The following is a 25,317-nucleotide window of genomic DNA, read 5'->3' as shown; positions in this document are numbered from 1 at the left end:
CATTTGTATTTTCATTTCGAATCAAAATTACCATACCAAGGTGTCGGTTGATAATTAAAAAAATGACATTGCCTTGCCATTTTACATTATTATATTCACATTTTAAATTTAAAAGCACTAGCGCACCCTCCATAAGAAAAAGGGTAAAAAACATGATGTTTATTATTTAATTGTTGAAACCAGAAAAGACAAATCAAACAGTGCAGTTGTGTGTTCACATAATCAGCTAGTAAACCTAGTCAAAATAAAAATCTGCTCTGTATTTTTCTTATGAGTGTGTGTTTCCAAGATCTAAGTGATGTGGATGCCCAATAATTGCGTGGCCTTTGGCAAATTGGCATATCACATATCGCTGATGTTCAATATTTGCACATTGAGCAATTAGGAAAGGCCCTTTAACTGGCTTGATGGGAGGAGATCCCCTGGAGCTCCCAGCAGAATATGGCGGCGCGTTAACACCTTATGATAATGCGTGGGGTCCTGGGGTATTACGCTGCCAGTTTCCACAGCAGTTTGATCAATAATACAGCAGTCCTGCTCCCGATGAGCTATTAAGGCCGGATTTAAAGATATCGGCTCAGGCTTTATTAGCTCGGCTACAGCTACAGAATCATATCAGATAGAATGACATTGAATCTGATAGAATGTTATTGAATGTGTCCTGCCCGACATTAAAGTGATGGGAGATCAGTGGCCAACAGCTAATATTGTAATAGCGCGCGCGCGCACGCACACACACACACACACAGACACACACACACACAGACACACAAACTCACAGACACACACACACACACACACACACACACACACACACACACACACACACACACACACACACACACAGACACACACACACACACACAGAGACACACACACACACACAGAGACACACACACACACACACTAATATGCATTCTGAAGCCATAAGACAGCAATGATTAGAGGCCTAATGGGTGTGTGTGACGATGCGTTTCAGGTTGTATGTACGTGAGCAGTCGGGCATGGCCCAGACTTAAACAAAAGAATTATCAGCTTGACTCTTGATGGACAAAATAATCACACACACACACACGCACGCACGCACACACACACACACACACACACACACACACACACACACACACACACACACACACACACACACACACGCACACACACACGCACTCTAGCCTGTCAAAGAGTCAGTGCACACTCGCCCTTAGAAAAACCTTTTTTCCAATGAGCGCTTTCGTCCTTATCTCTCGCTTTGTTTCATACACTCATTCAAGTGACTTTTCTGTTTGTCTCAAAAGGACATTTTCTTCACAGGTGTGACAGTTAGCAATTAACTTGGCAGATAGAAAACACGCTGTCGACGTTTCTGGGGGAAAAAAATAAAAAAATAAAAAAAATGATTCACACAAAAGGTGGAATACACAAACATATTAACACACGCAGTATGCGCACGCACAGCGCCTCAAAGCAGGGCTGTCACAGCGCCACGAGCCGTATTGATCCGACCGCTTTTATTCACAGCAAGACCCAGACAACCCCGTTGGCCCGTTAAACATGTGTTCTGTTCACGGGCTCGAGAAACAGCCAAACAAACAAACTAAACTCTAAACCATTACAGTAGAGTTCTGTAAAAATCAACAACCCCCCCCCGCGTTGTTAAAGGGTGTTAGTCATGAACGCGGCGCATGAATAATCGTCGGTGAGAGAGTGCTCCGACCTCACGCCGGCAAGTCCCGTTGAAGTACATTCGACATTTGTTTCTTTCATTCCTGTTCCCTGTTGTTTATTTGGAATCTGTTCATCCGTCTCAATTTATCCCCAGCACTCTGGACGTCCCTTTGGAGCAATTTGTTTTGAAAGTGCTCTATATGAGTTTGATTTGATTTGACTTGCAGCCATTGCAGCACCAGGAAAGACAGAGGGCGGAGTCACGGGGGGGCATTACAGTTACATAGCGACCACAGCAACAAGGCGCCGACAAAAGGCGACAAAGACATCGATGAAGGCCAATACAAATTTATTAATGCCCTATAAATTTGTAATTCTTATCTTTTTTAGATCCCATCAATCGTAAAATAGAGGAAAAGCTTATTGTAGCAGGAGCCGCTTTTCCTCGTCCTGCGTTCTGCATGACGTGTGGCGAGGTTTATCGCAGGTTTTTTTTTTATAGGTTTACTACATGCATTCATGTAAAACCAAGTGAATTGCTTTTTCGAAAGTGAGCCCACGTGACAAACCAATTGACTGCCGATCTCACTCGGGGGTGAATGTTGTACACGTATGAGGAGGATACCGCATTTTATAATGCTTAAATAACATACAACTCCCTGATGGACGCATTGCCAAAGGAGATGCTCCGATTACATTTAATATAAAAATAAATAAACAAAACATCTACACATTTATTGATAAGACTTACTCTGCAACACACTGTGTAGCTTGTACTTCCTCGCATGGCCAAAAGCAAACGCTACAAGCGAGCAATGAAATTAAACTCATTTTTATTATTTATTATTTTACCGTTTTTTCCCTCCGTAATTAAAAGCTCTGTTTTCTCCCCCACAGAGGGAACGTTTGATTTGAGTGTTTCTCGACTCAGATACAGTGTCGGCCACTCGGTGGTTTTCCTATTTACCCGCCTTGTTCTTATGCCCACAAATGAAATCACGACTCAGATCAAGGTGATGAGCAGGAGTGTGTGTGTGTGTGTGTGTGTGTGTGTGTGTGTGTGTGTGTGTGTGTGTGTGTGTGTCTGTGTGTGTGTGTGTGCGTCTAACGTGTGTCCGATGTTTTCACAGGATGATGAATGAGGACGTCGCGGCTTCACTTCCTTTCCACCACAACACTAATCTACTCTCTGAAAACACTCATTACGCCTTCATGGAGTGGATGGTTTCTATCTCTTTTAGGTATGTGCGCGGCTGCAGCATCGCGGGATCACGCTGCCATAATTGGAATTAAGGATTAAAAGGCCAAACTCCACTCTTCAATTAGAAAGTGCATCTGGCGTGCTCAAACATAAATAAATAAATAAATAAAAAGATGCTTCCTCCAGATGCTTTTTGGACTATTTTCTCCGGGAAAACAGAACACAGGAAACCCCGTGTCGCACCATGATAAGAAGCCTGGGACTGCTCTTAATGCAACGTGTGATGTAATTATCCAATTAATCTGTATTACGGATCAAGAATTGATTGGTCTGTTTTTGCTGCTTGCGGAACCAATGGTAATTGCTCACCTATTATATTCTCTGCTATTTTGCACCAGCCATTGTCTCCTGGTGTCTCTCCCCCTCTGAGCTGCTTTATCAGGCCCAGCCTACTCGCTGTATGGAGATAGTGACATTCACCAAATGCCAGCAGCTGTAGTGAGCTGATAATCTGTCACAATGTAGCACATCCTTAAACGCCTCTCTTAACTCAAGCATGTATTGACACACACACACACACACACACACACACACACACACACACACACACACACACGCACACACACACGTGCACAGACACACACACACACACACACACACACACACACACACACACACAATCCTGCACAGAATAGCTAACGTGGCCATTAGATCTACCTAGCTTCAGGTTGAATGTGGATCTATTGTGCTGCTAGTGTGTATATCATTATGTCACCGTTCCTCTACGGCATTAAATTTAATATTGTGTGAAAAAAGAAAAGCAGGAAAAACTCCAAAACATTTAAATAAAGTGCTACGGCAGTAATGGCGTAAAAAGCGGCGAGGGGAAAATGGAGAATCTGCGGAGGCTTACAAATTGCTGTTCTGTCACTCAACCAGTTCTTCCTTCCTCACTTTTACCGAGGACCTCAAAAGGCAGAGCAGTAACAGGGGAATAGGAGAGCTGCCCGTACATTCACTTTTAACAGTTCACTGAAGGACGTGTTACACGTTTGATACCTTAAAGGTAGACAGCAGTTTGCATCTTATAATGAAGGACAATTATAATTTTATTCCCATACTCTGTGGCGTACCACAAGGCTCAATTCTTGGGCCCTTGTTATTTTTGATATATCAATGACCTCTCCAATGTCTCAGAAAAGCTGTCTAAAATTGTATTTGCAGATGACACAAATGTCTTCTATTCGCATAAAGATTCACAGAGACACAACCATTAAAGAGTTAAATGAATAAGTTAGTAAGCTGTCTATTTGGTTTTAAGTCCAACAAACTATCACTTTACATTAAAAACATCAGGGAGTTTTAATTCCTCGTCTAAAATTATAATCGATATCATCCGCATGACTAATGTGCGTTCTACACGATTCCTTGGCGTTCTGCTTGAGGAATCCTGATCTTGGAAACCGCACATCACGGTCATAAACACAAAAATGCCGAAGAGCACTTGATCAACACTGAGGTAGCCACTATGTTATTATTCAATGGTTTATCGAGATATTAATTACTGTGATATACCTTGAGCCAGTACTCATCAAGCCAAACATGAGCCCATATACTGTCTTGAGAAAGGAGCGCTCAGAATAATAAATAGTATACATGAAAGATATTCCGCTCAACCTCTATTTCTTTGTTTAGTTGTCCTCAGTGTTTATCAAGTGAACCATCTCCCAATCGGTTTATTTTTCATAGTTCCTTAAGGAGAACCCCTCCCCCTTCTTTTCATGATATATTTGCATACAATTATCAATTCCATAATTACACCACACGTAGCTCATTAAACATTTAAGTATATTCTACCGAGGGTCCAAAATATTGAATTCTCTGGAACGGAATTCTGCCGTTTCATTTTTGAATTTGTCTCCACGGCAGTTCAAAAGAGCCCTGAAATCACTTCTCCTAACAAAGCAATATCTTCTACATGGGCTGCCTGTATAAGCTGGCTCCACCTAATATTCTCTTGTCATACGAGTCTAGAGGACCGTTATGAATACGGATTTGGGGTTATTTTCTAGCCATTATTTGTGTGTATATTCTTCTTTTTATTTCTTGTCTCATGAAAACTTTAAGCCATATCACATGACTGTATCCTCTTACTCTGTTAATAATAGTGTTTTGTGTATACTTTCAGATTGCATATAATAGATGGCTGTATGCATTGTTGTCACGCTATGCTATCCTTTGTGTCCATTTTTTACCATATCTCAACTTAATGACAGATAGATTTAAAATGTGTATTCTACATTGCTGTAATCACTTCATGTAATACGCTGCCTGGAGAATTCCAGACTTTTCAAGCCCCTGGAGGGTTTCTCAGGCAATTTCTCCCCAACGTTCCCTTGCAAATGATGTATTGCGAATATAAAAAAAAATGATGTGTGTAAATGAAGAAAGGGAATGAAAGGAAACACTTTCTCCCTCATAGTTGCTATCGACACCAGGGAACCTCCCGTCATCCTTACACTTGAACATGCTTGTCTCTCTTTTGTTGTTCCGCTGCCTCCATTGTGTCGCCCACTCTGTCCAGCGTTTTGTCCCTATTGACCCGCCGCACGAGTCGCCGGGACATTTGAACGTATCTTTTCACTTCGCTCTCCCGTTTCACTTACGATTCACCTTAGAAGTCGTGGCTATTGGAAAAATCAATATAGCGACTTTCTTCTCTCTTTCGTCACTCTGGCTTCTCTCGCCCTCCGTAGGTTTCCCAAGGTTCTCAGCTACACATAGAGATGGGCGCGTGGATCGGGTTTTGGGGTTGAGCGGAGGACAGCGGAGAATATTCAACGAGAGCTATAGTCAGAGAGAAAAAAAGCAAAGAAAAAAAAAAAAACCGAGGTGGGAACAACCTGGCTGGAGTTCGGGAAAAAACCCCAAAAAACAACAAAAAAAAAAAGCATGAGACACGAGGTGAAGAGAGGAGAAGTGAAGAGAGGAAGGTGAGAAGAGGTGGAGAGAGGAGGAGACCGGGACAAGCAACTACAGACAAAGAGAATTTGGACAGATTGTACCGCAGCACCATAAATTATTCATGTCTACACAACAATGACTTAACAACAAAGTTTCCTTGACCCAAAAAAATAAATAAATAAATAAAAAAGATAGTTGAGGGGGTGGGGAGGGGGGCTTTGTGACAATGTTGTGAGAACTTGGACCAATAATTCAGAAAGAAAGTAAAGCAGGAGAAGGCAAAACTGAGAAACTTTGTCATGGCTGAACTCAACATTTAAAGCATGATGTAACATTAAATGTGTGCTTTTATTGTGGCGGTCATCCCTTAACATTTGCTGCATTTCATTTTCACTTTCTCTCTGGATTTCTCCCCGTAAAAAGCCGCTTGCTCGGGTCAATGCGGTGCAATAAGGTGAGAAATAAGCCGGGGAAAAAAAATCGTAACTACGGGGCTGTGCTTCGTAGTACGGGCACCTCTCTCCCGAGCGCGGTTCTGCAGGGCGATGCGGGAGAGACGCCGTCCCCGTGATCTCCTCGCTGTTTCCCGATTTCCCGGAGGCGCTGTTCAGGAATTCGGGCATCAGTTGCCTCCGACCGAGAGCATCGGGGTGTTAAAAACGTGAACTTTCTGAGTGAGCGATTATTTTCCCGTCGAGGAATTAACTCAGCAGCACGGCGTCCTCATCGACGTCCCCGCCACCGGAGCTAACCCGCGGTGCGAGCTGGCCAGTAGAAGACGGGCAGTTTTGGAGCCAGTTTGGACTCGCCTCGCCAGCCTTCCTCACCCCCCTGCCAAAATTAAGAGCCTTAATCTGTTGGCAATAGCAGTTTGATGCTCTGCTCTCTCCAAAACTGCAGTATCAAATAAATAATTTTTAGTAAATATTCAAATAATACATTTCATGATATTAAATATTACATCATTTTATTATATTTGCTAAAATAAACCCCTGTGACGGCGGTTATTCTGCTATGATGACGTGGCTGGCTGTACCTTATCACACTTATCACACAGATACTTGATAAATAAAACAACACGTTATGACATATCCGCGTTCATGTCTTCAAGTCTTCTAATCCTAGTTGCTGTGCTGCTTTGCTGAATCCAAATTGAAAAGCGAAGGTCACACACAGGTGCTGCATTTCGCGTAGTTTCACTAAACCAGCAGGCATCACTCGCAATCGTCTCGTTGAGATAAGTCGTTTGTAGCCGTCGTGGCGTCGGCAGCGTGCACGCCTTGTGTGTGTGTGTGTGTGTGTGTGTGTGTGTGTGTGTGTGTGTGTGTGTGTGTGTGTGTGTGTGTGTGTGTGTGTGTGTGTGTGTTTTCGAAGCCCCGTGCAAGTCATTAAACAGGACAACTTGGCACATCAGCGTCCCCTTAAGGCGCAAGAGACAACTGCTCTCTGCCCGGTGAACGACAATACCGACAGAGATTCCCTAAAAGGTGTCAGCGTGCGTCGGCCTCTTTGACCCCCCACGTGATGTCAAATGATCCGAAGACAACTGTGTACTGTTGATTTCTTTTGTGACCTCCCCGGGAGTGGAAGGGTCAGTAAACTGCGCAACACGAGGCGGAGGGGGACGGTGTTGATTAAAGATGGCTGTCGGTGTGAACAAAGAGGGCTTCTTCATTTCTCCTGGCAATGAAATAAAAAGAGAATAGAAAAGAGGACAGAGAGAGAGAGAGAGAGAGAGAGGGAGAGAGAGAGTGAAAGAGGGCGAGTGAAAAGGAGGCGATAAAACCAACTGACCTTCCCCGAATCCAGAGCGGTGATGACCCACACGCAGTGAGCGTTGTTCTCGTACTGGACGGGGTAGTTTGGGGAGGTGATGACTCCTCTGGGCCCACGCAGGTTACTGCCACAGGTACGAGCTGCCGAGGGAAGCGGAGCGATGGATGGATGGATGGATGGATGGATGGATGGATGGATGGATGGATGGATGGGGAAAGAGAATGCGATTCATTAAAGTCGTCTCAAATCTGCATGCAGATGGAACGCGGACGCCCACAGTGTCGCGCACAGAAAAGTGGGAGGAATAAATAGCGGAAGGAAAACATGTTTTGTTGTAAACCTCACACCGGGGAGTGTGCGCATCGCACAATGCTGTGGCAAAAAAGACCCGGATTATGTATTAATGCCGGTTCGACTGTGCAAGTTACAGCCGGTTTGATTACGGCTAAACTGGAGGAAATGAGAGACATTGAAAAGGAGAGGCTGCAACGAGGCTGTGCATAAAGGATCCAGACTAAGACTTAGAAGAAAACAATTTACAATTGTTGAATAGTGTTTTGCATGAAATAGACAAGGCGGGGAACAAATAAGATGCTGAAAAAAGCTCTGGCGTCTTGTGTAATCTTGCAAAAAATAACAATTAATTGTTTCACACATTTTGTAATAACCTGGCGAGAAATAATACATTTGACCTATATATTATATTTTGATTATTATACTTTCTGCTGCTTCAAAAGAAAGAAGCCTCCTCCAGCTTTCATCCTTAGACTCTGACCCCCAGACGCCTCGAGCTTGACTTTCGACTCAGACCCGTTTTCATGGACATTTTTAATTAACATCTTTTTTTTTTCCAATAACAGCGTAAAAACCATTTTGACGTTCCCGATGTTGGGGAATGCTTACGTTGCAATATACATTTTAATGTCGAGTTGAAACTCCCCGCACCACCACTATCATCAAGCTACACCCGAGAGAATCTACAACGTGCGATTCCTGACATACAGTGCAATCAGAAGTGGAAAATCCGGGTTCGGAAGGCACAACATTCCACTCTGGGATTTAGAGTGAGCCGTCCATGGATTTGCTGTTTAGCATTAACCCAAGGTGCAACTGAAGAGTGGAATATACATGCGGTCATGCATAAATGCAGTGGAATGTCATGACCTTGAACTCGAACCATCTGATTAGTGCACGGCTGGAGCAAAATCATGGCAGGATTCTTACTTTCTCAACCTGGAATTCCCAGGTGTAAAGGATTTCTTAATAAAGGTGTTGGTAAATACGAGAATAATAATTGATAAAGAAAAAACCCAAGTGCATCCATTTATAAATGTTGAAGTGGATTTTATATTTTGTTCCGCAAAATAGCTTCAAGATTGACTCCACCTGTAAAATTGCTAAATAAATGGTGCAAAACACCTTTTGTGTGTTTTGCATGTTAATGTTAAGTTAGGAGGATGACCACTGCTGCACGTGCTTTATGTTGACTTATTTCTATGAGTCATCAAATCGTTGCATTTTCTAATTCATACTCGCCTTTTGGTGTGAAAGATCGAGTGAATTGAAAACAATCGAATGTGGGTTTTGCGTTTGTATTCCGCTTAATTTTCGTACTTTCATTTTCAAATTTTTTAATTTCATAATTTCATGAAGGTTATAATACAAACCAAAGAAAAAATGTCACTTATTCTACACACTTATAAGTTAAGAAGTATATTTGTGTAAAGTGGAGTTTAATTCATCATTTTTATAGATCACGGATGTGTGTGTGTGTGTGTGTGTGTGTGTGTGTGTGTGTGTGTGTGTGTGTGTGTGTCCTAAAACCTGCCTCCCTGTGGAGCCCGGCGAGGATAGCATAGTGCACTTTTTATCCAGATTGATTTTTACCTATTTACTGCTGAAAGCAATATTAGCTGTCGACACTGGCTCATAAAAGTCCCTGCATAGTATCGCCTTAGAGGAATATTTGTCATAAAGTCAGTGTGTTCTGTCAGGAGTGCCCTTAAACCTCTCTCCAGGGCACCATAATATTGAAGAGCTACCTTGACATTTTCAATTTTAGCCACTTTTAGTCAACAGGCGGTGTCACATTGTGAGGGCGTGAAAAAAAAAAAAAAAAAAGAACTACACCTGATCATATATTTGCCCGTTTTTATTATAATGACTTCGCTGGAGGCAATGGCTGTCATTAGAGACAGAGAGAGGGCAGAATGAGAAAAACTGAAAATAAATGTGCAGACAGGGGGAGTGGAGATACAGCCAAAAATGTGAAACAGATCAAACAAAGTGATAGAAGGTGACAACGGGCAGCGGAAACAAAGAGGACGGCAAGGAAAGGGTGATGGAGTAAAATGCATTTCTCTCCCATCTCTATTTTCTTTTCATTCATTTATTGGCTTTTCTCCTCCCTCGTATATCATGTATGTCTGTTCTATTATTAAAAAAAGTTATTTCTAATCTTAATTATTTAATTTATTAATAACAATAATAATAATAATAAGAAGAGGAAGAAGAAGAAGAAGAAGAAGAAGAAGAAGAAGAAGAAGAAGAAGAAGAAGAAGAAGAAGAATTATTATTATTATTATTATTATTATTATTATTATTATAATTATTATTATTATTTGGGGTCCCCGCCCCCTATTATTTTCAGTAGCCTATGAATGTCATGGAACCGATTTACCCACGGACATGATGAAAAATTTGATTTGGGGCAGATGATGATGATGAGTTATGATAGTTAATAATAATAATAATAATAATAATATTAATAATAATAATAATAATTATTATTATTATAATATAATAATAATAATTATTATAATAACACTAATAATAATAATAATAATTATTATTATTATTATTATTATTATTATTGTTGTTATTGTTATTATTATTATCATTATTATTACTATTATAATTATTATTTGTGGATAATGTAAAGCTCTTTGTGCTCCCATAAAAAATACTTTAAAAAGGAGTAAAAGTCAAAGGAAGAAAAAAACAAATAAACTAAAATTAAGCTTAAAATGGCATCCCCGGATGCGACACACAATGCTAACGTGCTAACGCTGCTTGTTTGGTGAACGCCACCCTCTGCCAAAAATAAAAGTGTCATTTTAGTGTAGAAGCACCGAGAGAGAGAGAGAGACAGACAGAGAGTGAGAGAGGGTGCAGAGAGAGAGAGAGAGAGAAAGAGAGGAGTGGAAGCAAAAATATACAATGATTGATCTGCATCTTAATGAGACAATTACACACACACACACACACACACACACACACACACACACACACACACACACACACACACCGCAGTGATTCACTGGAAAGAACAGTTTCTAATTAACAGTTACGTCTCAGCAGAGATGGAAGTTCACACTCAGATATATTTATTGTCTGTCTGTCTGTCTGTCTGTATGTCTGTCTGTCTGTCTGACCGCCCGTCTGCCTTTCCATCTGAATGAGAAGCTAAAGATACCCAGGACAGTGGTGGTGGTGGTGGTGGTGGTGGTGTAGTGTCGCGTGTTTCGGGTGTGGTCGCACGTCAAGGCTCCAGGAAACCAATTGAGCGCTTTCACCTCAAAGTGACGACGTGACGTGTGAATAATGTGAAAATGTGCTCAACACGTTAATAGGTTGGAAGTGTTTAAATCAGTGATTCAATCAAAATTAGGATGCCTGGTAATTATTAATAATAATAATAATAATGATAATAATAATAATAAATAACAATTACAAAAAATTTTCAACACATTATTATTTTTATTCATTTATATCTTTTTGTATATTAAATTTAAAACTTTTAATACAATTAATATTTGCATTTCATACTGTTGTTATGCGCCCTGAAAGTGTCAGATTGGCTCTTTTTTCCATCTCCCTCCCCTCCATCGCTGGGCTTTGGGTTTTCTTTTGTGACGGGCACAGACCTTGTCATAGGAGCAGGCAAGCTCCAGCAGCTACAGCACACAGTTTTATAACACACACACGCGCGCACAGACACACACACACACACACACACACACACACACACACACACACACACACACACACACACACACACACACACACACACACCCCATAATGCGATGTGACAGGGACCCTACAGAATATGTCTGAGCATGTAGACAACTTGTCTGTTACACACACGCACACGCACGCACACACACACACACACACACACACACACACACACACACACACGCACACACACACATATAGTACATCGAAAGCCAGTATCCACAAGGACAATGTCACACCACATATATAGCTGCAACAATACTCAGTGGCCGAGCCCTGAAGCAGGGTGTGTGTGTGTGTGTGTGTGTGTGTGTGTGTGTGTGTGTCTGGGTGTATATGTGTTTTCCAGGATGCACATGTGTGTGTGTTCGCAAAGGCTGTCAGCCTTGAAACCATGGAGCAGAGCAACCAACAGGGCATTGTCACTAAACACGCTGCTCCACTCTGTCACTCACACCGTGCAGCTATTTTTCCACTCACTCGCTCCATTATTTAAATGGTCAAAAAATGGCCATTTTATCAATCATTCAGTTGGACTGCAACAGGAATAGCATGCTACCCTATCAGCTCGTCAGCAGATTGAACTGTTAGTCATTGTTGACTAAAGTGTTTCTTAGATAGCATTTTCATTTATACTAAATGTGGTGTGGGTGTGGTGCGTGAGGGGCCACACCTGCCTCGGGTCTAGTTAATTGGGCCCAGGAGCAGGGGTGGCTGTGCACCGTTGTTCGTCAGAGCAATTAATGAATGCAGGTTAACCCATCACCCATCCCCACACACACACACACACACGGTAGAGCCTCAGTCATGACAGCGTTCCATCTGCTCCTGGCTTGTTATATTTTGCTATTCTCTCCAATAAACTGGTGTAATTTCACCATCACCGCCTGTGTCTCTGCGGCAGCGAGACCCTAGAAGAGCTACTCAGGTGCTGTGAGGCAGGCAGAACTGCCACACTTAACTTTATACTTTTTATGTTCATTTATTTATATTGAATATTTATATTATTATATATTATAATATTATATTTACCAATTCATATATATATTTTGGAACGGCTTTCTGTATTGTGAAATATTGAAATATGGAAAAAAGGATTGCGTGTGTGTGTGTGTGTGTGTGTGTTTGGTACTTACAGTACTTCTAAAGAAAAAAGACTGAATGACAAATATGACTGTTCGAGAGACTTACAGACAGACAGACAGACAGACAGACAGACGGACAGACAGGTCTTACTCCTGCAGATGGGGCGGTGGTCGCTCCAGGCTGCCAGGGTGTCGGTGACTCTCTGGCAGGTGATGCTCTTGGAGCCCTGCAGGACGTAGCTGTCATCACAGCTGAACTGGACGCTGGAGCCCACTCTGAGGAGCGGGATGACGGGGGGAACACAGAATAATCATGAGGCTTTGAAGAACTGCAAGCACCAGCGGGATGTCTGAAACACAGGCTCGCTTTATGAGAACATACTTTCCCTGACAGCCCAGCCCTTTCATCCACACTGAAGTCAATTTGATATCAATAATAACTGTTGGATGAGTCGTTCACTGGTTGTCAAAATCTCTCCTCGAACACAACTTGTCAATCAATTGTCATTTCGAAATTCTTGGCAACCCTCATACAATTCCTTATTTTCTATATAATATTTTGTATTTTTTTCACTTGCTCCGCTCTCTTTAACCCCCACGCTGAGATTTAAGAGTCATCCAGCAAGCTAAGTGGAAGACTGATGATTACATGGACACAAAGCTAAATGTCTGAAACCTGCTGATACATAAAGCAGTCCACCACCCGATAAAAAGAAAAGAAAAACCCTCCTCCGTGCACGTTTCTGCTTGTTAAATGGCTGCACAGTGTCGTACGGTGCCACTTGGCCCTGATTCCTGCAACGAAAGCTTCTGCAGTGCATTTTTTTTGTCACGATAAATCAAGTTGTTTCGGCAATTCTTACGGCTGAGAAGAGGCTTCCTAAACCCGAGCTCATAACAACAAACACAAATGGAACAGAAATGGCGTGTCTATCAAATTTAACCGCCCAAAAATAGAAGGTTTTTTTTTGTTTTTTTGTTTTTTGTTTCCCAGCTCCCTCTGCAGACCTTGCTCATTACGCTGTCTCTCTGTGTAGCGGGCACAGTTGTTAAAAAAAAGTTTAAACTGATTCAGAACGATCCGGATTTGGAAATCCCAGGTTTTGCTATCCAGGATCAGGTAATCCATCTTACTTTTGTGCTGGATTTTCAAAGCAATATTTGATGGGATCATTTTGAGTCAGAAAATTTCCAAGATGACTAAATCCGGATTACCAATGCTGTAATTGGGATTACATATCACAATTTGGCGACCAACTATGTAAAGAACAAGTGTTATTATTTGAAGAGACAGAAAACAGCACAGTAAAACAATACAAACATCCCATTCCATTTTCAAGTCATTTAAACAGTCAGACTCCTCATCCGACCCACAAAAAATAAATAAAAATAAACAAAAAATACCTTGTGGATATTTTTCACATGTTTTTTAAATTATAAAAAGGCAAAATGTCCAGTAGTTAACGGAATAAAGAACGTTCTGAGTTCTGCATTTGTGGAGAGTGCAGCTTTTGGAAGCCCCGCTTTTAGGAGGTGGATCTCAAAGCCAGGGGGTCCGTCTTTGCTTTTCTGTCGCTGGGTAAGAGTGATTTGTTGCTCTGCCAGACAAATCTGTGCTCCTGCCCTTCCGGTTTCTCGTTTGAGAACCGACTAAAAGGCATCATCATCCTTGTGTGGCAAAGAACGTTTCTGGCCTCTTTTCGGAACTCCTGTGGAAATAATAAGCGGAGCGGAGATCGAAAGGGGCCCTCCCAAAATGTCCCCATGGACCCCCCTAGAGGCTGGGCCCCAAAATCTCTCCCCCAGCGAGGATCCACCTTCTTCCACAACAACAGGGCTGGGATCCAGAATAAATGCTTCCTCTGCATTAGGAGGAAATGGCTCACTTTCCTCTACAATCGAGGCCCCACCGGCCTCTACACCTTGAGACCCATAAAGAGCTTGTGTGCTTTCACCTCCAATGAATGACAGCTAAGCTTAAACACATTATTTTCGTTTGATATTGACAGCTGTTTGGAGGATTATTTTGTTTTATTTTATTTATTTATTTATTTGGTTTTTTTTTTTGTTTACTTCACTGTAGCGGTTTAACAAATCAAGTGTAAAATATAAATAAATATCTATCTACTACATGATACAAATATTGATACATATATTTTGACCGATTTTAAAGCTTCATTACATTTGTCACCCACAGTGTACTTCAGGGTTACAATTTGAAATTTGACATTTTCTATTCACATTATAATAAAAGTGGAATCAGAGCTTCAAAACAAGGTATCGTTTGTGAGAATCAAGCAAATATTTTGGAAGTTATGACTTATTAAATACTAATAAGTTTTGGAAACAGAAGCTCTCGAAATCAGGCTTTAAAGCTTTAGAAGCAATTCCAGACTTTTCAGACATTTCCAGTACTCCTCCTGAGATCATGTTTAATGTGTTTTTCTGAAATAATATTTGAATCATTCATTTATAAAAAAAAGATATTTAAAAAAGAATAATTCAAGTTAATCCTTTTATTTTAATTTATTTTCAAAGTTATTTTCTAAGTTCATGCTCACTATAGTAGCATGACGCCTCTATTATACTGTGACTTCTAAACATTGCCATTTACTGCATTTATTGTTTTGTAACAATGATAGTTTTAAGAAAGTGTCACTTTTCAGATCGCATGAAATGCATGAAAACCTATCACCAGGGGACGACGATGACATTTGCATTCTGGGAATTGGTGTTTTCTGGGAGAACCCGGCTGCGCCGCTTCTTGCTGACAGTTTCGCAATATAATTTTGAGCTTCTGCCCTCTCCTCTTAATCCATAACCACACGGAGAATATGTTTTCACGGAGAAGTTAAAATTCTTGCTCCCGGTGTTTATTTGTTGCTGCTGTTTCTTTAAAACATCGTTACGGAAGTGACGTTAGCTCTTCTTCGATGTGTCGTCGGCAGCGTCACAACAACATTATTTTTTATCACGCGAAGAAGACCTGTAACGTTATAGTCTCATATTCTGACTTTACATCGCTCGGAAAATGGAAGGATGATCTTGATCTGCATGTTTGCATAAAATGGAACCGTAAGATCTGCGTTTGGGCTGTTCTGCGAGTTCAACGAGTTGGTGAATGACTTTTTTCTCCCTGTGAAATGCTGGTGGATCTAAGCAGCCTGGACTTTTTACTGTTAATATAATATTTAGGAATCAAACTCAGTTTTGAAAATACGTTGAGAGATGGAAAACAGCTTCAGGAATATACATCTGCTATAAATCTAATTTTGGACGAAAAAATACATTTCCAATGTTTTTCACGTCGAGCTTAAAGTAGGCTCCCCCAAAATGCACCGGGTCTGCATGTGGTGGGTCACAGTTTGTTCCTTAAAGCAGCACTATGAAACTTTTGGTGTTTGGGATTTGGCGTCCCTACAGTTTCTAAGTGCAGTTACCACTGTCAAAAAACTTGGTAATTTATTTTGGGTGAGGGTGAAACAAACCACGTGGAGCCATGAAAGTGAGAGCTGGAGCGTGGGGGTGCCGGACATTTTGACCGGCAAGTTTAGAAATTATCTTATTTTTAATACATTCTATCAGGCAAACAAAAGGTAATTACCCGAGCAAAACATCAAAGAAGAGATGTAGTGCTGTAAAGTGTAATGCACCTTTCCCGCGGCTTCGTACCAGAACACAGAAGTTCAATACCAGGGATAGGGCCTGCGATCTATTACTCATGGGATTGATCGTCAGATCACGTTATCCAGTTGAAACGCTCTACATTCACTCCTGGAAAGGCAGAGGAAGTGACAACGCCACACTTCTGACCAACCCCCGTGGGTATATATTACAGCCCCACTTCTGCTTCCTCCTCTTTTCTGACTTACGCATAAGAAGAATCCACAAACAAAATTTCCACGTCTGCTTCATCTCTTTGATCCCACTCCTGTGAGTCGGTTTTATGTTGACCTGCCTCACCGGCCCGAGTACCGTTCGGTGAGGCAGTACATATATATAAAATATATTTTCCATTCTCTTTTTTCCTCCGGCAAGGAAATAGAGCTAAGGCACCGGGAAGGTTGTACGCCGACTATGGACACCGCAGGAAGAAAGGCGACCGCCATTGGTCCTGCGCCGTGTGGCTGGGTGGGTAGCATGCCGAGGCTGCCCTCCTGGAGCTCCGTGGTGTCCAGCCTGCACCCAGCTCTGCCGGGCAACCATCAGGAGCAGGCAGTGTGCTTGTGTGAGGAGGATGCAGAAGGAGGAGCCCACTCCCCCAGCTAGCATTTGCACAGGAGCTGGTCCCATTCTCGTGGCCACTCCTCATTGGGCTAGCCCGTCTCCCACACCCCACCGGTCCCCCTTCTGAGTCACATCCCGGAGGAACCGCAGTTAGGGATATGTTTCTGGGCCAAGACGGAGTCGTCAGACTTGGACGAGGAGGAGAGCCTCCCCAGCCTTCGGACGAGCTCCAGCCTGTCCACGGCCCCACCAAGGCTGCTGGAAGCCGAGCTCCTGGAGGTCTCCAAGCGTGTGGCCAGAAAGTTGGGCCCCCCACCGCAGCAGTCCTTGACAAAGCTTTGCCCATGCTGGACGAGGAGTTCTACGACGGACTCCCCCGCCAGTTAGCTCTGATCATCCCTCTCTTCTCTGGCGAAGAGGTGGGAGAATCCCTACAGGTGACGGGGTTTGAGGCCTACCACAGTGTGGCCTCGCCGTGTTTGAGGTGAAAACGGCCGCTACAGTAAAGACGTGTCTGGCAGCTATTCCCGCATGTCATGTGGGCTTGGATGGCTTCACACCAGGCAGTCACTTGCTGGCGTCTCGTATTTTTGGCATGCAACGCCTCATCCAGCCCGGGCATCCCTAATCCTATTTTGGGACTTATTGGTAGTCTTGCGGACTCTGTCAGGGCCTCTGTTCGAGCAGCTCCTCTCCACCACCTTTTGAGATAGAGGAGCAGGAGAGGCGTAACACCTTGGGCCCGTTTTGGGCGCTGCAGTGTTATAGTGACTGCACTAAGGGCTTCAGGCTGTTTGTGTGCTTCGGCACCCAAGCAAAGGGTAGGCCCCTGTCCAAGGAGCGGTTGGCGCATTGGCTGGTGGAAGCCATAGACTTGGCCTATTGGCCACACACTCCACCAGGGGAGGGTCTCCCATTGGGCCCTCTTCGGGGGGGGCCCAAGACTCTTTGTGCTTCTATTTGTTTCAAAGCCAGATGAAGCCGGGCAGTATAATTTCGTCTCCAGCAAATCACAAATGATTCATATTTAGTCGCCAAAGACGAGTGATGGAAATAAGGATTTTTCCTCACACGTCGATTCACATGTCTGGGATAGGCACGCCAGTGGGGGGTTCCTTATTATGTGAACGTCCCTCAGGTGATCACCATACCAACAAGTGATGGTATACAGTCCCATGAGTAATAGATCACAGTCCCTGCGATAGGGAACCCCACGGTTACGCAGGAACCACGGTTCCCTGAGGAGGGACAAGATCTATTACTGTGTTGTGGTACAGTGCCTTTCCGAGGCGCTCAGCATCCGAATAAGGGGGAAGCGTATGTCGGGCCGCAATATATAACCGCGGGGGCGGGACGGAAGTGCGGTGTCGTCACTTCCTCTGCCTTTCCAGACGTGAGTGCAGAGAGTTTCTATTGGATTACGTGATCTGATGATCGGTCCCATGAGTAAAAGATCTGGTCCCACCACAGGGAACCATGGTTGCCTGCAACCTTGACATTACATAGAGCAAGAACATGCTTTCGGGGCTTAGGTGGGAATGAAAGAGGTGCCATTCTCCATACTACAAGTCAGTGTACCATCAAAATGATTCTGAAGCTGTTATTTTAAGGTAAAAAAGTAACCCTGAATCCACTCTTCTGCTGGGATCAGGATAATCCTGATATTTTGGATAAAAGGTATCCCAATCCTACTAAAAAAATTTGAACAACACATACTGAAGTTTTGATCCAGATCAAAACCAAGACCGGATTACATGATCCCCTCCGATTTCAGAATGTTTTTTTTTTCTTTTGAACAACGCATTTTTAGGATTTGATCCAATCCGATAGCCGAAATCCCATCAGATTACTCCTGAACAACTGGGGCCTGGTGCTTAAGGGTGATTGGACTCGACGCTCTTGTCTGCTCCTGCACATCCACACCCACGCACGCACAAACACACACAGAGGTAATGACCTTGCTCTAACGCAGACATTTCCTCTAATAGTCTCTCTAAGCGTGTAGACTAATGGTTACTAATGCTGAAGGGAAACAGTGGGAGCCTGAGATTAGGAGGCGTTTTGTTTTTTTTTTCCCCCGTAATTTTTTTTCAGGCGTTATTTAGACTCTTTGTGCTTCAGCTCGTTTTAAATCCAGATGAAGCCGGGCTGTATGATTTGGTCTCCAGAAAATCACAAATGATTAATATTTAGTCGCCATAAACGAGTGATGGAAATACTGTAGTTGGCGGATGGTGTGATCCAGTAGCGTAACATGATGGCGATAGGCACCGCTGCAAACATTTTTTGGACCCCTCTCCGCCTCCTCCCTGCACACACACCCACACAGGCCTGGCTCTAGCCATTTTGAGGGCAAACTTACAAGAAAAGAACGTGAACTACGTGAACCCGGATGTTGAAAACAAACATTTTTTAAATGGATTTCTGGGACTTATAGTGTAAATAACCCACCACGGACAAACTTATGGATTACCACTTTAATTAGAGGCACTTTAATTAGAGCGTTTAGGGAGTAATGTAAAACTTCCAATAACTAAGAGTCTTAACTGTGGGTGTTTACTCGTGGACCTAGTGTCAATTCAGTGATGAGCAGCTGATCAAAGCCATTGCACTTTGAAAGCAGCTACAAATGCAGCTAAATATGAATAATTGTATCACCATTTATGAGGTTGCACTTGTTGAGCAGACTACAAAGTAATCAGGAATTAAATAGACCGATGCTAATAAAGTACATTTCCCAAAAAGATTTGATTAACCATCTGGATGGGGACAGATTGCTGATAGGGACTTCTGGGGGGAAGCCCCTCCCAGAGCATCAAAGGAGTGTGGCGGGGATATCGTACCGAAGAGAAACTGCTTCGCATTTGAGTGGCAAGACGGAGCTTACAGACGAGTATTTTAATCGGTGTATTTCTGCAGCGTCCAGTCTTACACTCTGTTGAGGATTGGAAACCTTCTTGGATTTTTTGTCAAAGAACGTTTTAGCTCGTCTTCCCCCTGGCTACGGGAAAAGTTTAATTCATCAGTGTTGGTCGATCCCAGCACTCATTTTCTAAAAGGGTTTTTTAGTCCCTGGCTATCGATGGTCCGCCATGTCATGTTATTGTTATGGTTTCGCTGGTCAGTTTGGTCATGTTTGGTCAAGCCTACTGTATAGGAAGCTAAAGAAAGGGAAACACCCTATTTACACATTTTAGATCCAATCCCATCAGACATTTGAAAAAAGTCCGATTTGTGAGACTAGTGTCAGGCCAACTGCAAAAAAAACAAAAAAAACTGAAGAAAGCAAATACCTGCACAAAAGATTGTGGATTCTTCATTGAACCCAAAGGTAGCAGAAAAGGAACTTACTGGAAGTTGGAGCCCATCCTCTTGCCATTTTCGGGAACTCCAGGATCTGGACAAATATCTCCTGCAAGGCCGCTCTGACTCACTGAAGGAAAGAAGAAGGAAAACATAGTAATCAGAGAGAGAGAGAGAGTGTGTGTGTGTGTGTGTGTGTGTGTGTGTGTGTGTGTGTGTGTGTGTGTGTGTGTGTGTGTGTGTGTGTGTGTGTGTGTGTGTGTGTGTGTGTGTTTGTGTGTGTGTGTGTGGTGTGTGCGTGTGTGTGTGTGTGTGTGTGTGTGTGTGTGTGCGTGTGTGTGTGTGTGTGTGGCGTGTGTGTTGTACTAAAGAAGACTTTACACGAAAAAAAAATCATCTGCATAGCCCAAAACAAAAACACCCTATAATTATTAGAAACAACAGCACCATTCTATTATGTTGACCAGCCAAATTGATTTGCAGCTTTTCTTTTCACGTCTCTTTCTGTGTGGTTATTGTGATTGCATTAGACATCTTATTTTCTCCTGAATCTATAATTTAAGGGCAGAGCACACATTTGCGTTTATTTTTTCTTTTTTAGGAGAAAAGCAAATAGAACCACACATTTTAAGTTCTAAATACCTAAATAACCAAAAGAGAGAGAGACAAAACAACAATTAAAAAACAACAATTAAAAAACCAGTCCAAATATAACATGGTAGAAATGAACCGACATAAAACAAAAAAAGATAACTGTCCTTACACAAAACAGAACAAAATAAAAATATATTCCAAAGAAATTGGTTAATTTAAAATGATCTTTGGACAACCACATATGTATTTATTCAGTTTTCAGTGGGGCAAAACAAAGGGAAAGAATACTGGATCTTATCTTATTCCAGACAGAAATTCCATAATGCCCTGAACAGTAATATTTGCTTCTTTATGAAGTTGTAAAAAAATGATTGTCTTTTAAAAATGTAAGAATAATTTAAAGGATAATTGAAACCAGTTTGAAAGGAGAAACGTTCTCATTCTCCTGTTTTGTGTCGGTGTGTGTCTCACACCTTGAGCACGGAGAAATGAGAGAAAAGCAGATTATTGTGGGCGGAGGTCAGATAGCAGCCATGTGGGTACAATCTCAGGGCTACAAGTCCCCTCTCCAGGGACCCTGGCGTTCCACTGTCCTCCGTGTGCAATGTAAGCCAGAAGGTCAAGGCCCATGACCTGTGTAACCAACCTCCCTGGACGTGTCCACAAGAGAGAAGTCGATTCCAAGATTAGAGCCGTGGATTGTCCCGAACGGTGGAAGAAGAACCTCAAACAACGGCAAAACCAGATTCCGAGGCGACGTCGCCCCCTTCGCCGCGTCGCCCGGCCCCGCTCCACGAAACGGAGCCTTCGGAGAAAATAACACCGTCCCAACAGCGAAGGACGGAGGAGGCTCGGCGATGGGGTTGCTTGAAGGGCTGATTCGGGTGTTGCTCTGCTTCCTCTGGCGATGAGGAGATGGCCGAGGTATTTTGGAGCGTAATGTTGAAACCAAGTGTCAGAAACCGCTCGTCTCTGTTGAAGGTCACGGGGCTACCAGTAGGCCAACGATTCAGGGCACGATTCTAAAAGAGCACTTCAAATCTGAGCGCTGGAGCGGTTCGGGAAAAAAACAAGAGTGAGCCAAACTGCGGGTGGAGAGGTGCAGGAATCTCATGAATGGCTGCAGAAAGCGCTTGATTCCATTTATTTTCCACAAAAGCTCCGCCACAGAGTATTATATCTAGGGTGTCATTTATTGGTGAGAGAGGCGAGTTTCGAATCAATTCAAAAAAAAAAAAAAAAAGAAAAATCAATTTTTTCGGAAACAAATGCAAACGGCGCCGATATTTTTCAGCCGCGGTAGAACAGACAAATAACCAAAAACAGAGACAGGCGCCAGACAGCAAATGATGAACCGAGCAAAAGGCGCCGCTGATTCTCCCTTCTTCTATCTGTCTTTCACGTTCTTCCTTTCTGTCCATCCCTCTTAATATGTATCTTCAAGCAGCCTGCCTCTCCCTGTCCTCCTCCACATCGTTCACTCCCCTCCGCCCTCCTCTGTTCATTCATTCAGGCTGGGTGCCTCTCATTCTGTATTCTCACCTTGCTCACTGCCAAATTCTGTTATACTCCCTCTTTCTCTCAGCACGTACGTGTGTGTGTGTGTGTGTGCGTGTGTGTGTGTAGGTTCGTGGACTCGCGTGCATTTTGTGTATAGAATTAAATCAGTTTCGTGTTTTTGATGTTTTTTTTGTTTTTTTTTCCCCAATCGGCAGCCAACAGTGCACATACACGCACATTCACGCTTTCACTCGATGAGAAATTCATGCATTGGCACCAAATGAAAAGGTTGATGCCACTGCAGCAAAACCAAAAGCGCACAAACAACATGCGATGCTGTGATTGTGGGAGCAGCTGCCAAACAGCACTGTAGGGCTACTGTCATAAAACTCTCAACTCCACTTAATCCCATATTTGCACTTAAAAGAGCCTGAGTATTTAAACACAAGCTTATGATGCATAACATCATTTCCATATCATCAAAGTGTCTTAGGCAAACCTTTAATCTCTGAAAATACAACTTTTTAGGAAATTCTAACACAGTGACGCCTGCCTTTTTTTTTTTTTGTTACTCACTTTGTCCCCATTTCACACCTTGTTCTTAGGTAGACTCTCCACGCCGTCAGACACAAGCACATACTGTATACACACATGCGTTAAAAGTCTCTGTCTATCTGTCTGTCTGACTGTCTGTCTATCTTTGTATATATCTATCTGCCTGTCTGTATGTCTGTCTGTCTATCTGTCTATCTTTGTATATATCTATGTATCTATCTGTCTGTCTGTCTGTCTGTCTGTCTATCTATTTATCTATCTATCTATCTATCTATCTATCTATCTATCTGTCTGTCTATCTGTCTTTCTGTCTGTCTGTCTGTCTGTCTATCTATCTGTCATTTTACAGGACACACAAGAAACCTCACTCGAGAGCCAGTTTTATATATATATATATATATATATATATATATATATATATATATATATATATATAAAGTATGCCATTACAAGCTAGACTGAATGTGGATTTGGTGTCGTACCAGTATTGGTGTATGAAGGATAGGTGAGATAACACCAGAGAAAAGGAATGATTTTAAATAGGTCCATGGAGGGAAAAAAAAAAAAGTAAGAAAACAACTAGCTGAGAAAATGTCTCAAAACATTGGCCTGGGGGCAATTCATTTAACACTTAAATGTGATATTGAGCCCTTTACAAGTAGTTTATTTGTTATAAATGGATGACTGGTGTATTAACAAATGAAGTAAGGTCATAGAGAGAGAGAGACAAAGAGAGAGACAATGTGAGAGAGAGTGAGAGAGAGAGAGAGAGAGAGAGAGAGAGAGAGAGAGACGGAGCAAGAGAGAGGAAGAAAGGAAGTGGAGGCAGAGAGCGCATAAGGAGCACATGAGTGTGTGTGTATGGGTGGGTGTGTGTGTGTGTGTGTGTGTGTGTGTGTGTATGGGTGTGTGTGTGTGTATGGGTGTGTGTGTGTGTGTATGAGTGTGTGTGTGTGTGTGTGCATGGGTGTGTGTGTGTGTGTATGAGTGTGTGTGTGTGTGTGTGTGTGTGTGGGTGTGTGTGTGTGTGTGTGTGTGCATGCGCACGTGTGTGTGTGCGTGGACGCTTGGGTGCATGCGTTTGCACGTGTGCGCGTGTGTGTGCAGCGTGTGTGTGTGTGTGTGTGTGTGCAGTGTGTGTGTGTGCGTGTGTGCGTGTGTGCTTGTGTGTGTGTGTGTGTGTGTATGGGTGTGTGTGTGTGTATGAGTGTGTGTGTGTGTGTGTGTGTGTGTGTGTGTGTGTGTGTGTGTGTGTGTGCGTGGGCACGTGTGTGTGTGTGTGTGTGTGCGTGTGTGTGTGTGCGTGGGCGCTTGGGTGCATGCGTTTGCACGTGTGCGCGCGTGTGTGTGTGTGCAGCGTGTGTGTGTGTGTGTGCAGTGTGTGTGTGTGCGTGTGTGCGTGTGTGCTTGTGTGTGTGTGTGTGTGTGTGTGTGTGTGTGTGTGTGTGTGTGTTTGTGTGTGTGCGTGTATGTGTGCGTGCGTGCGTGCAATCAGCTGATGTGTTTCAGGTAAAACCCTGGAGAGGCTCTTTGCATGGCTGCTGGATGGGAAGACGATTTGTGAAGTGCAGTTTGTTGATATGCACTGGTCCTCCCACATGATTGCCTCTCATCTCGTCATCTCACTTAATCTCCTCCACCTTCTCGTGAGCAGGGGTCAAAAAAACCCAAAAGCTTAATTCTAGAATATTATTCAATCAATCGATTCATCAATAGATCCATCTACCTTTTTACCCATCGACTGAACCTATCTGTCTAAACGGCGACGTCCCGATTGCATGCAGCAGACAGCAGGTTACAATCAAGGCGGTAACATAATATGCTTGGTAAACAGCCTTGTGTGGACGGTTAAAGCCTGTTCTCATTGTGTCTGTCCATCCATTAGACGTGGCGTTGCAATTGGCTGGAGACCGTTACAGACAATCAGTTAGATTATGATTCATAAGCGCTCCGTTCTCTAGACAGGTAAAACTCATTATCATCAGTCTCTGGGTCTCCATAATGATTACAGATTACATAAAGATTACACATTCCCCGCATTACACATAATATTACACAGGGGAGTCCTACAGTCAAGCCAAGTGTTGTTCAAAGACTGGTTTGGGACCCAAAATGGATTGTGAATATACTTTTTTATATGTTTTAATGAACCTGGGCTGCGCGGTGAGAGACGACTTCTATTCAGTTGGGTAGCGGACGCGGTCCCAAGATGAGAGCCGAAATGTACTCCGTTTCCCCGTGTGATAAAGGTCCTCGCATTTTTTAATGAGTCCTGGGCCCCAGCAAGAGGGACAACTGCGTTTCTCATCGAGGAGTAAAGCTGAGGAAGCTTAAGGTGTTCCATGCCCAGACTCTTAAATACGCAACGATCACCGATCGCAATAGCCCCGATAAAAGCCATTCTCCGCCGGGCAGCGGGGATAACACTCC

At 43.0% G+C, this 25,317-nt stretch overlaps 1 protein-coding gene across 1 annotated transcript in view; it reads right to left on the bottom strand.

Moving 5' to 3' along the window:
- The window catches only part of LOC307228611 (CUB and sushi domain-containing protein 1-like), a gene marked incomplete at its 3' end in the record, with an annotated part of 336,038 nt that overhangs the window by 154,347 nt on the left and 156,374 nt on the right, over positions 1 to 25,317 (bottom strand). The window contains exons 7-9 of the mRNA XM_079998326.1: positions 20,287 to 20,368; positions 12,860 to 12,984; positions 7,625 to 7,746 (exon numbers count right to left, since the gene is read on the bottom strand). Of these exons, the coding sequence (XP_079854452.1) occupies positions 7,625 to 7,746; positions 12,860 to 12,984; positions 20,287 to 20,368 (329 nt within the window). The remainder of the gene's footprint in view (positions 1 to 7,624; positions 7,747 to 12,859; positions 12,985 to 20,286; positions 20,369 to 25,317) is intronic.

This window comes from Zeus faber (genome assembly GCF_960531495.2).
Source record: "Zeus faber genome assembly, chromosome: 3".
Lineage (NCBI taxonomy): Eukaryota > Metazoa > Chordata > Actinopteri > Zeiformes > Zeidae > Zeus > Zeus faber.
Note: the sequence above shows the minus strand (reverse complement) of the source record. Positions and strands in the feature narration are given on the sequence as shown.